The sequence below is a fragment of the Alosa alosa genome, chromosome 16 (assembly GCF_017589495.1).
Source record: "Alosa alosa isolate M-15738 ecotype Scorff River chromosome 16, AALO_Geno_1.1, whole genome shotgun sequence".
NCBI lineage: Eukaryota > Metazoa > Chordata > Actinopteri > Clupeiformes > Clupeidae > Alosa > Alosa alosa.
Genome location: NC_063204.1, coordinates 18,636,956 through 18,650,464, shown reverse-complemented (window position 1 = coordinate 18,650,464; position 13,509 = coordinate 18,636,956). Strand labels below are relative to the sequence as shown.

At 39.7% G+C, this 13,509-nt stretch overlaps 1 protein-coding gene across 1 annotated transcript; it reads right to left on the bottom strand.

Annotated features, from left to right (window-relative positions):
• Positions 1–5,226: 5,226 nt before the first annotated feature.
• Positions 5,227–7,468, bottom strand: ccl20b (chemokine (C-C motif) ligand 20b). The gene is made up of 4 exons (XM_048266460.1): positions 7,204–7,468; positions 6,949–7,051; positions 6,575–6,652; positions 5,227–6,277 (listed from the first exon to the last, which is right to left on the bottom strand). Exons 1-4 carry the CDS (start codon positions 7,283–7,285, stop codon positions 6,232–6,234), a joined length of 309 nt encoding a protein of 102 aa, XP_048122417.1. The 5' UTR covers positions 7,286–7,468; the 3' UTR covers positions 5,227–6,231.
• Positions 7,469–13,509: the final 6,041 nt, after the last annotated feature.

Genomic DNA, 13,509 nt, shown 5'->3' with positions numbered 1-13,509 from the left:
GTAAACCTTCCCTGCAGTTACGTCACTACAGTCATTTCCTGGAGCACGTACGCATATGGAGGACAAAACAGGGAGAATAAAAACAATAATATTTTAAATAATAATCAATAAACAAATGTATTTATTTAAGAAGTAGATTACAAGCGTTTTATGATTTATGTTAAGCCTATATTTTTTAATCTGACAAAGAAGACACTGTTACTCTTCATTGGCCTCCTACAGCAATTAAATTGAAATCCCTCAAGGGGATCACATTGCATGTGCAAACGACAGTGCTGCGCTATGAAACCCATTATTTTCAATGGCTTGCGCGCACAGAAATGGTCTACCGCTGCGCCGAGCAAAATGCAGATCAGTCCGCCCTTCAGGGGACATTATACGCGGCATGCGCTGCACTCGCTGCTAGGTTGCTCTTGGTTGAGATAATGTCCCAAAATGTTTGTTGTGCTTGGCTTGTCGCCAATGCTGCCGGGCTCAACGCAAAATACCTATTTACAGCGCACACCTGATTTACAGCGCACACGCACAAGAGCGGCGAGGTGGCAAATTGCCATTGAAAATAATGGGTTTCATAGCGCAGCGCTGCTATTTGTGTGTGTTATTATACATGATATGAATATTAAAAATACCCAAACATATTAAACAATACTTACTAAATCAAACACACAATTGACAAAAATGAGTGCATGATTTATTACAATTTACAACTTTAGTACAAGCGCAATTCCTCTCGATATATACAAAAAAAATATTGCAATGACACCTCCAGGGCTCCATAGCATTCCTATGAAAGGAAATAAAAATATAGCTGCAAGCAGCAAAGATGATGCCAAGCAGTTAAGCTGGCAACCAAAGATTGGCTAAGATATAAGACCACTTTCTGTTTGACGACTTTACCACCAATTTCGGTTGGCTTTGATGGACGAAAGCTTTTGAATATTGCTTCAAAAAGCAAGACATATAAGGCTTAGTCTGAAGAGCATCTGTGGCAAGTTCTATGACAAACGGACAAAAAAATCCAAGATGATGGCTGGATCAATTATGTTGACATCACAAGTTGACATGCATCTGCCTAAGGACCTCCCACAGTATTAACAGACACCACTCAGTTTTAATTCCAAACACATCAACAGTTGCAAGCCAAAATGCATTTTTTGCTAATTGCAGCTACCCTAGAGGTCAAAGATCACCAAATGTATTGAGTGTCCTCCAATTGGGGTCTTGAGTACATATAAGTTTGGTTTTGATACATAAAAAGGGTTGCTGAGATATAAGCTCACTTCCTATTTGGCGGCTTTACAGCCAATTTTGATTGGTTGTCATAGGCAAGCGCTTTGGACAATTGCTCCAGAAAGTAATGTATGTATAAAGCATGGGCTGAAAATTATCTGTGCCAATTTCGGTAAAGATCGGATAAATTGTGACCTGTCAAAACGTTTTAGTGTTTTTTATAAAATACAATATGGCGGAAAATCCATCATGGCGTCATAGGGTACGTTGAACTTGGCTTGGTCCAAGGATTCCAACAATACCTCATTTTTGGGCAAACTGGTCAAAAGTTATGTGCGTGAACGCACGTCCAACTTTGGCTGTTGGTGGCGCTAGTGCTCTCGAGGTGCCGCCATGTAACTTGGTAAAAAGAATCATGGGACTATCCCCAATCAGTGTGCCAAATTTCATAACTTTTCACTATTTTGCATATCTACAAACAACTTTAGGTGGAGGCAAGGCAATCAGAAAAGCCATTGTAATTCGCTTTGGTTCCTGGTCCCTGGGGTGACAGTGCTTACCTTGACAGCTCAACATGCCTGTCTATTAGCTGCGCCAGTTTTCTGACCCCATGCTGTGCGCGCACCAAACCTTGGCTCTGGATGTTTACAAACATTGAAGGGGTCCAGGCGCGCCGGCAGCACGGGTAGGGTGGCCATTTCTATACACCAAAAAGGAGGACACTTTGCGGCCTTTAGTGAGGCCAGCATAACTACAACTACTAACTACAAAGGACTCACAACTACAACAACTAACTACAAAGGACTCTGGTGCAGGCCTACTCCCAACTACAATAAAATTCTGTCCATAATAACGATGGTATCATGATACAGTGGTTCTGAAATACTTTATTCATTGCAAGACAATTTAATCTACAAATCTTCAAAAACTGACCAGCTATCCCTGCAAAATGCACAGTGCCACAAAGCATAGGCCTAACATTTCTGGACTTAAAATGTGCAAATTAAGCTCACATACAAATAAATAAACAAATAAATCAAAGCAAAAAATACCCACTTTGTTTGTTACCAGTTTTCGGAGTCTGAGCTACTTGCATGAAGCGTGAAATATTCTGAAAAACGCAGTATATGGTTTCTTAAAACTAGAATAATTGTAGTGAAGCTACAACCAACTAGATTATTGTTTGTAGTAATGTTTCCACACTTTTAGCAGTTTCATGACTCAAAATTGCTAATCAAATTTATTTTCATTTTGATTCAGAGAAGGGAGAATGACCAGATCTGACAGTTAGGCTATTGCCAATGACAGTGCATTCTCAAAGCCAGTTAACTGTTGACTGCTAATATTGAAAACCTACAATCAGTTGTTTTTCCATTTGTTAGCAGAAAAGTCAAGGCCATAGATTTGGTAGAGACCCATATCTGACATTCTTACACATATGCATTTCCTCTTAATACCCACTAGAAGGTGTTGGTTTGCTCCAACGTTCCACTTCCTGATAGAATGCCAACTACCTACTGTAATATCCTCATCTTGTGAGCATGCTTGTTTTTTTGTTGTAAAATAGGCTATTATAGAGCATTTGTTTCTTCCAAGCAGAGATTACCATGTGTAAGCCATGTGATGTTATGAAATGCTGGTGGGAAAATAACAGTTCAATATGCAGTTTTCACATAAAGTTTTTATTACAGATATACTGAGATAAACAGTGCAATAACACATTAAAATGGTCACGAAACTTACGCACAATAACACTTATCAATGCCTTCAATATATGTCTCTCAAACAGGCTTAAAGCAAAGTATACCTAAAGTAGATCTTAAATAGTCTGTCATAAATAAAGCTCGGAATTGGCATATAACCTGCTAATTGTAAATATCTAATGATATCTATCATACTCTATATTCAGTTTTAAGCCTTTGCGCCGTTGATAGCCATAATGGTATGAATGTTCATATGCTAAAAGATCCACTGGTTAGATTCCTTTCAACATTATAACTGCATGCATCAGGGTTGTGCACAATTCTAATTGCAATTCTGCTTAGACATATAAGGCTTAGTCTGAAGAGCATCTGTGGCAAGTTCTATGACAAACGGACAAAAAAATCCAAGATGATGGCTGGATCAATTATGTTGACATCACAAGTTGACATGCATCTGCCTAAGGACCTCCCACAGTATTAACAGACACCACTCAGTTTTAATTCCAAACACATCAACAGTTGCAAGCCAAAATGCATTTTTGCTAATTGCAGCTACCCCTAGAGGTCAAAGATCACCAAATGTATTGAGTGTCCTCCAATTGGGGTCTTGAGTACATATAAGTTTGGTTTTGATACATAAAAAGGGTTGCTGAGATATAAGCTCACTTCCTATTTGGCGGCTTTACAGCCAATTTTGATTGGTTGTCATAGGCAAGCGCTTTGGACAATTGCTCCAGAAAGTAATGTATGTATAAAGCATGGGCTGAAAATTATCTGTGCCAATTTCGGTAAAGATCGGATAAATTGTGACCTGTCAAAACGTTTTAGTGTTTTTTATAAAATACAATATGGCGGAAAATCCATCATGGCGTCATAGGGTACGTTGAACTTGGCTTGGTCCAAGGATTCCAACAATACCTCATTTTTGGGCAAACTGGTCAAAAGTTATGTGCGTGAACGCACGTCCAACTTTGGCTGTTGGTGGCGCTAGTGCTCTCAAGGTGCCGTCATGTAACTTGGTAAAAAGAATCATGGGACTATCCCCAATCAGTGTGCCAAATTTCATAACTTTTCACTATTTTGCATATCTACAAACAACTTTAGGTGGAGGCAAGGCAATCAGAAAAGCCATTGTAATTCGCTTTGGTTCCTGGTCCCTGGGGTGACAGTGCTTACCTTGACAGCTCAACATGCCTGTCTATTAGCTGCGCCAGTTTTCTGACCCCATGCTGTGCGCGCACCAAACCTTGGCTCTGGATGTTTACAAACGTTGAAGGGGTCCAGGCGCGCCGGCAGCAGGGGTAGGGTGGCCATTTCTATACACCAAAAAGGAGGACACTTTGCGGCCTTTAGTGAGGCCAGCATAACTACAACTACTAACTACAAAGGACTCACAACTACAACAACTAACTACAAAGGACTCTGGTGCAGGCCTACTCCCAACTACAATAAAATTCTGTCCATAATAACGATGGTATCATGATGATACAGTGGTTCTGAAATACTTTATTCATTGCAAGACAATTTAATCTACAAATCTTCAAAAACTGACCAGCTATCCCTGCAAAATGCACAGTGCCACAAAGCATAGGCCTAACATTTCTGGACTTAAAATGTGCAAATTAAGCTCACATACAAATAAATAAACAAATAAATCAAAGCAAAAAAATACCCACTTTGTTTGTTACCAGTTTTCGGAGTCTGAGCTACTTGCATGAAGCGTGAAATATTCTGAAAACGTGTATATGGTTTCTTAAAACTAGAATAATTGTAGTGAAGCTACAACCAACTAGATTATTGTTTGTAGTAATGTTTCCACACTTTTAGCAGTTTCATGACTCAAAATTGCTAATCAAATTTATTTTCATTTTGATTCAGAGAAGGGAGAATGACCAGATCTGACAGTTAGGCTATTGCCAATGACAGTGCATTCTCAAAGCCAGTTAACTGTTGACTGCTAATATTGAAAACCTACAATCAGTTGTTTTTCCATTTGTTAGCAGAAAAGTCAAGGCCATAGATTTGGTAGAGACCCATATCTGACATTCTTACACATATGCATTTCCTCTTAATACCCACTAGAAGGTGTTGGTTTGCTCCAACGTTCCACTTCCTGATAGAATGCCAACTACCTACTGTAATATCCTCATCTTGTGAGCATGCTTGTTTTTTTGTTGTAAAATAGGCTATTATAGAGCATTTGTTTCTTCCAAGCAGAGATTACCATGTGTAAGCCATGTGATGTTATGAAATGCTGGTGGGAAAATAACAGTTCAATATGCAGTTTTCACATAAAGTTTTTATTACAGATATACTGAGATAAACAGTGCAATAACACATTAAAATGGTCACGAAACTTACGCACAATAACACTTATCAATGCCTTCAATATATGTCTCTCAAACAGGCTTAAAGCAAAGTATACCTAAAGTAGATCTTAAATAGTCTGTCATAAATAAAGCTCGGAATTGGCATATAACCTGCTAATTGTAAATATCTAATGATATCTATCATACTCTATATTCAGTTTTAAGCCTTTGCGCCGTTGATAGCCATAATGGTATGAATGTTCATATGCTAAAAGATCCACTGGTTAGATTCCTTTCAACATTATAACTGCATGCATCAGGGTTGTGCACAATTCTAATTGCAATTCTGCTTCCTGTTTGCTACCTCAATTGGAATTTAAGAGCCAGGTTTAATTAAATTCTGAAATTTTGCACAAGCCTGGCATGCATGCCATGCCACACAACTGTAGGTCAACCAAGAATTCACAGCAGTACAGAGACATACCATCGCAACATGGTAAATAGTCTTTTGATCTAAATGTATAGTGTCAACTGCCAAGAACACATGCCAGAAATTCTTATGTTACTAGCCAATATAATCCACGAATCAATCACTATTTAGATGTCACGGTAACACAGTATTCCATTTACATTATGCACATATCTTTAAAGACAAACTAGGCCTAACTAATGATCAGGTTGTCATCAATAGCTTCATTATATGGTATGGCACTATGTCATTACAAAAGCCATCTGGCATACACTTTCTGTTCATAAAAAAGAATATTGAAATACAAAAGAACAAATACGTATTTTCAAAACAACCATGTTTCAGTGTGAATAGCTGTTGGAGAAGAATATAATGGCAGTGGATCTTCTTCCATGTAAAGGTGTTGGCTAAGATGAATAATGATTGGGTGGGACAGGTTACAATAGCACATCTTAGGACCAGAATCGGTATTTAATCTCTTCTGCATACTGCCATTTTGAAAAGCATCCGGTGGATTAATTCATTTTTTGCCAATTATTGATGAAGACAGTCTTGCTGCTTTCTCCCTGAGAAAATATAATATTAGCAAACAACTTTTTTACACCATAATCATTGTTCAGTGTTATCAATATGACAGTTGTAGAGAGCCAATTGACTGACACACTTGTCTACTTTACAATAAACTTTACTTTGACTTCACATTACTTATATTGTGTGAAATGAATACATAAAGTTTGAAAGAAAAGTTATTCACAGATCGACTGAAAGAGTAAACCATTGAGCTATGTAGCTTTTTTTCTTTTCTAGGTGGCATCCATTATTACAGACCACAAATGAGTTGAAATTAAAGAAAAACCACTCACTTCAGACACTGTATTCTGTGCTGAGTCCATGGCTTTTCAGGGTTTGCACAGATTAACTTTCCTGTAACACTGTGAAAACTGCAAGAGAGAGCAAAACACTTGTCAGACAAAAGCCCCAGCAGGTACAGATCTTATTTCTAATATGCAGCTGTGCTCATAAGTTTACATACCCTGTACATACACATGCTAAAGTTGACTTTTAATACCTTAATTAAAAAAATGAGGAAAAATCCAACTTTTAAGGACACCAGTTTTCTATCATAGTTAATAGTTCATAGTTAAACTAAAACCTGTAATACTAATGGCCCACTTTGTCTGCTGGTGCTTATTGTGTATAGCTGCAGTCATACTTAATAATTAACATGATAACTCACATGATGGCTTTAATATCACAGGAGGTGTTGATATCCTGCATTGTGTATCCTTTCAGCTTCTGACACCGAATTGGCCTTTTGGAGTAGGAGAGGCAGCAAATTGCTGCATTAAGGAAACAGAACAAAAATGTTTTTAGGTGAAAACACACACACACACACACACACACACTCTCTCTCTCACACACATACACACACACACATCATAGATCATATCATAATCATGAAATGCATATGTAAATGTGCCATTATATCTACCTGATTCTGTTGACAAAATGCAGGTGTTGAGGATCACAATGATGGTCAGTAAGGTTAGGGTACATAACCTGAGGCTTTCCATGTATCTTCAGCGCAAGTCCAGTGATAAGAGAAATCAGAGGCAGCAGTAGTTTGGTGGGCCTGCAACATCATACTGTGAGAAGGAGCACTGAAAGGTCTTTTTATAGCCCTATCCGGGATTTTCCCTTTTTAGCCTACTTCCTTGTACTTTCTTCAAGCGCAGGTAGTGTACTTGTGCTGGGTCTTGTCGCGCTTCTTGCTCTTTGTCTCTGTTGGCTCTGCTGCTGTTCTGTGTGTGGCCTACAGGGGGAGCTCTGCAGAATGGCGTGGGCTAATTGCGCCAGCGATTAGGGCAGGAAATAAGCGGGTCCCGGGAGCCTGCTTCAAGCTCTCTCTCTCCCTCTCCGCTTCCGCTGACTGCCGGTTCCAGAGTTGCGGGGTGCTGTCGTTGCGGCCGGACGGGCTGCGCCCTGTAAGTTTCTTTTGGTTTTGCACTTCACCTCACTATGCTGACATACACTACAGTCTTGCTTTACTCTTCATTCACTGACTTTTGTACATAGTTCATTTATTTAATAAATATCTTCTTAATTTTGAGCAGCGTGTGGTCTCCCCTTTTATGTGGTGTTTGCCTTGAGCCGGGCAGGCACAACACATGGAACAAACCGGTTACACAGACTTGAGAATGCAGCAGTTGGCCACTGTAAAAGCACCAATCACCAGCCCTTTCATTCGCTCTTTATTGTGCAACAACAGAATGGAATTTGTTCTCTTCCCCAACAGAAGCTGGACAGAGTAGCCTAGTGAAATTCAATGCAAATGTCTCATTTATCAAGCCATTTCATTATTGAGCCATTCAAAACACCTTGAGGAAAAGTTCAGTGGTGACCATTTGACTAAATAGCATGATATGAAATATTTCACAATTTCTTGGAATACTGCCAAAACACATTCCTTTCAAAGTTCCAGATTAAAGTTTAAACAAATATTCATTAAGAAAACATTAACATTAACATGACCATTTAGTCACTGATTAGGACCAGGATCTGCAAAAAACCTACTTGAATTGAACCATACATACTTGAATTTCCCCTTGGGGATCAAAAAAGTGTCTATCCATCCAAGATACATTTCCCTTTTGGAAATTTCCCTTTTTCCTAACAACTACTGGCCTGGAAATAACATAAATGTTCCAAAAATAGTCTTTCTAAAAATAGGCTTTTCCAAAGGTGTGGGCGTGTACAGGTAGGCTATACAAGTGCTGAAGACATTCAAATCTGGGCAACTCAATCCACCAACAAGGAACCACTGAGGAAAAGAGTCTTGAATTTGACCTAGCGTTTATGGCTGGTCGACACAACGTTCATCATGACACAAATCATCAGAAGACTGCAGTGGGCAGTTGGGGATGTATTATAGAATTGAGATAGCAGGGGGCAGCCGTGGCCTACTGGTTAGCACTTCGGCCCTGTAACCGGAGGGTTGCCGGTTTGAACCCCGACCAGTAGGCATGGCTGAAGTGCCTACTGGCACCTAACCCCTCACTGCTCCCCGAGCGCCGCTGTTGATGCAGGCAGCTCACTGCGCCGGGATTAGTGTGTGCTTCACCTCACTGTGTGTACACTGTGTGCTGTGTGTGTTTCACTAATTTACGGATTGGGATAAATGCAGAGACCAATTTTCCCTCACGGGATCAAAAGAGTATATATACTTATACTTAGATCCATTTAGTGCCCTATAGGCCAAGGTGAAAGATTGGCAGATTAAAGACCAGGCGTGCTACAGCATTCTGAATCAATTGTGAAGATCTTACTACACAAACAGACAGGTTAGCTAACAGTGAATTACAATAGTCCATATTGGATATCATCATGGCCTGTACAAGAAGTTATGTGGAATTTTGTGTCAGATAAGGTCTTCCAATGTTGTAAAAGACAAACAGACATGATTTTGCAATTTATGCTACATGCTCAGAGAAATTAAGTCGGTCATCAATTATGACGCCCAAGTTACGTGCCAATCTAGTTGGAGTCAGTGAAGATGAGTAAAACTGGATGTTAATCTGTTTTAGCTGGAAACACCAAAAGCTCAGTTTTTGAGAGACCAAAGCAAGTGGTAGGCCTATGCTGACTTAATGGATAATATAATGGGTGCAATGTTGACTTAATGGATAATGTAAAATGCAATAAAGAAAAACAAATGTCATTCGAGTGTTCTCTTCGCAACTCATAGCTATGCCTATTAGGTTCATCTGGGAATCAAACCCGAGTCTCCTACGTAGCAGGCAGGAGCCCTACCTCGGTGCCACAAGGTGGTGTGTTGAGACTCAGAATGCAGAGACACATGTTAAAGGAGAATTCCGGTGTGATTTTGACCTAAAGTGTGTTGAAACATGATACCGAGTGTGAACGTATGTCTCATAGCTCACCTCGGCTTGTCCCCTGCACTCAGAAATCTGGCGCTAGTTAGCCAATGCTACCAACCGTGTGTCGTTGCGGTGTCTCGGGCATCGACCTAGCCATGCAAATAAATCACTGTTTTACACCATTTACGAGGCTCAAAGTAGCTCCATACTTCATTGGTAGACTTCCGAGGGTCTTGACATTTAAAACGAGACATGGAGAACTTTGAAAAAGCACTGGTAGTTTATTTACAAGACGATTTATACAGACAGTACCTTAAGGACCTTTACCAGAGACTTTCTAATGTGGAGACAGCACTCAAAAAATACTCCATAGAAATGCATGGGGCTAGTTTGTCACGCCAATATGGCCGTTGTTTACACATATCCCACCCTTTCCTCGGCAAAACGTTGACATGTGAATACATTGAGCCAATCATATGGTGTGTTGTGAAGACATCATGCCAATCATATTATGTCTATGGTGCCAATCATGTGTTGTGATCTCGCCGCTGGAGCAAGATTGGTGTCGTAAAGCCTTGCGCACGCGCATTTCTGCCGAAATGGATACCCGACGAGTGCCCAAAAAACGTTGTCATATGGCCGCCGAGTGGAGGGACTTGCCTAAAAGGACTTTGATTTTACCATTCGACGCCATCTTGAAGCCATCTGGAGCGAACCTGATGAAGCGCTAGGCGAAACGCGTTGTTCGTTCAAAAATAAATATTAAGTTAATAGTGATCAGTGTGCGGTGATTCTTGATCTTTCACTCTTGGAATAGACATGACAGAGTTCACCTGTTCACAGAGCTACCCAAGCTTAACTAGCTGTATTGAGCAGCAACACGTACAGTACACAATCATTACAAGGAGCAGACATAGTAGTAACAACATTCATCGGCTGAGGAATCAGTGTTGCAAATACTGCAAAAAGGGGGACCATGAGTCTTCATAAGATGTCATGTTATTTTTCAAAGATGCAGTAAGTTTTTCTAGATTTGAATGATTAGTTAAAAGATTGAGCCATTGATTTATAGAGATTTTTATTCTATTTTTCCAATTTAATAAAATTGCTTTTACTATTGCAAAATAGATAAAATGCTTAACTGTCTTATTGACATCTAAGTTAGACAACTCACCAAGGAGTACAATAATGGGGCATAAGGGGATGTCATAGTTCAGTATTTCAGATAGTATTTTGATCACTTCTGTCCAAAAGGAGTTGATGCATATACAGTCCCAGAGAGCATGGAAATAATCATCAATAGAATCTGGACAGTGTAGATATTTACTATTTTGACTAAAGCCCATCTGGTAGAGTTGCTTCGTAGTTATATGGGCTCTATGTAGGACTTTATATTGGATCAGCTGAACTTTAGAATTACAAAACATAGAGAATGTGTCTAGCTGAACGTCAGCAAGACCAAGGAGATTGTTGTTGACTTCCGGAGAGGTCACACCCAACACCTGCCACTGACCATCGACGGTGCTGTGGTGGAGAGGGTGAGCAGCACCAAATTCCTGGGGGTGCACATCAGTGAAGACCTCTCCTGGACCACCAACACTGCATCACTGGCGAAGAAAGCTCAGCGCCGCCTGTACTTCCTGCGGAAACTCAGGCGAGCAAGTGCTCCACCAGCCATCATGACCACATTCTAGCTGTATCGCTGTCTGGGGTGGAAGCTGCACTGAATACAACAGGAAAGCCCTGCAGCGCATAGTGAACACAGCTGGAAGGATTATTGGTGCTTCACTCCCCTCCCTGAAGGACATTTACACCTCCCACCTCACCCGCAAGGCGACCACAATTGGGAGTGATGCAAGTCACCCCGCTCACAATTTGTTTAATCAACTGCCCTCTGGGAACGCTCCCGCACCACCAGACTCACCAACAGCTTCATACACCAGGCTGTTAGGATGCTGAACTCTCACCCCCCTCTCCCCCCTCCACCCTCAGCTACATAACATCCTGGACTTTGGACCCACAATGGCTGCCTTGCACTACTCCACTTGCACTACTCCACTTGCACACTTTGCAACTTGTTGTTGTTGTCCTGTTGTCCTGAAAACACTTCTGAACACACTTCTGCTGCTCTTACATAACTTGCACCACTATGCCATTTGCATACTTAGGTCAAACAGAACTACCTCAGCCATTTATTGGTATGACTTTTTGCACTATTATATTGACTGTCTACTGTATGCACAATTGCAACTCAAATTTTGCTGCTCTTATTTTCTTCATTGTATGTGCCTTCTTATTTTTACTTTTTATATTGTTTACTTGAATGTTATGTTTGTCTGTGGACCTAATTGGTAAAATATGTCTTGTCTCCACCGTGGGATAGTAGGAAACGTAATTTCGATCTCTTTGTATGTCTTGACATGTGAAGAAATTGACAATAAAGCAGACTTTGACTTTGACTTTGATGTGTTGGTACATATTTTTTGCCAGTTCAGGTCTCTAGGTAGATTCTTTATGTCCTGGGACCATTTATGTATGGGGATTGACACAGCTTCTTCGTTAGATGTTAACAAGTTGTAAATTTGCGAAAGTTTTTTCTTTGGCTTTATGTAGCACAGTTTGTCGTATAAAAGAGAATTGAGGTTGTTGAAGCTCTTGATGTTTACATATTTCTTAACCACTTCCCGTAACTGTATGTATTCGAAAAAGCACTGATTTGGGATATTGAATTTCTCTTCAATCTGCTTAAAGGACATATAGAACCCATTGTTAAATAAATGCCCCAATTCTGTTACCCCTTCCCTCTTCCATTTTGGCATTTAAAGGGGTTTATTGTTCACAAGAAACATGTGGTTGTTCCACAGTGGGGTGTGTGGAAACTGAGAAGTTAGACTATGAGGATTTCATTTGTCTTCCACCATGCTTGTAATGATGTGTTGTGTTGTACAACTACCGTAACCTATAGATTTTTTGATGGTTTTATCCATAAATAGAAGGTTCTGCAGTCTTGGCCCTTGAGTTAACATATGTAGCGCCCCCTAGCGTATCTAGCTATTAGTTTAGAGTGCGCTCCCGAATTCCTCTGATAGAGAGAGATCTCTCTCTCTAATGTTAATTAATGCACTACTGTAATCACTAATTATTACCTGTAAGCATTAGCAATATATGTAGGCTATAGCAAATTAGCTCCCATTAACCTCTACCCCTTATACAAATGTCAATAAAGTAACTATAAGGCAAGTATAAAGCTAAATTAAAGCAACTCTAAATGTGTTCAAATGTCTTCTGATTCTTTAAATGAAATTGAGCTTTTAAAGTTACATCGCTATTTTAACCTTTTAAATGGCTACACATATTACCAGGGTAATCAATAACAAATGGAATATCATATGCATCAATATGACTTCGAATTAAACTACTGACAATGTTCTAACCATTACTTACCATAAACAATAGGCTATCAGTATCAAAATACCCAATGACACAAATCCAAGAAGTACGTTTTAACTATTTACTGAAAATGTAATATTTACACATATACACAGGAAATGTCAAAGATAAATTCAAATGAATGCTTTTCAGTTTTTTTTTTAATGCAATGCATTCACACAGTTCAGTCCAACAATATATCAAGCACACTTTCAGTTTCAATAACCTAAACCTAAGCCGGCATCTAACTAAATGAATTCACTTATGAATGAAATGGGTACCCAACAACTCATCGTTTGTAGAGCGACGTTAGGAATGATGCAGGCCTGTAGCGTTGCTGGGGAGCGGAGAGACCTTAAAGTGCGTATGTCAGGTTAAAAAACGTTTTTGACAAATGAAGGGACATGAAGCAAGATAGTAGTGAGTAGTGATTTTTCTTGAAAAAACAACTTTAAATGCAATAGAACAATATTTACAGTCATTTTTATAAC

What these genes read in the sequence shown, in the direction of transcription:
- ccl20b (XM_048266460.1), bottom strand. Translation starts at nt 7,285, where the DNA reads ATGGAAAGCCTCAGGTTATGTACCCTAACCTTACTGACCATCATTGTG. An exon ending in CATTTTGTCAACAGAATCAG is followed by an intron (nt 7,052 to 7,203) that starts GTAGATATAATG and finishes TCCTTAATGCAG; the next exon opens with CAATTTGCTGCCTCTCCTAC. An exon ending in CACAGAATACAGTGTCTGAA is followed by an intron (nt 6,278 to 6,574) that starts GTGAGTGGTTTT and finishes ATATTTTCTCAG; the next exon opens with GGAGAAAGCAGCAAGACTGT.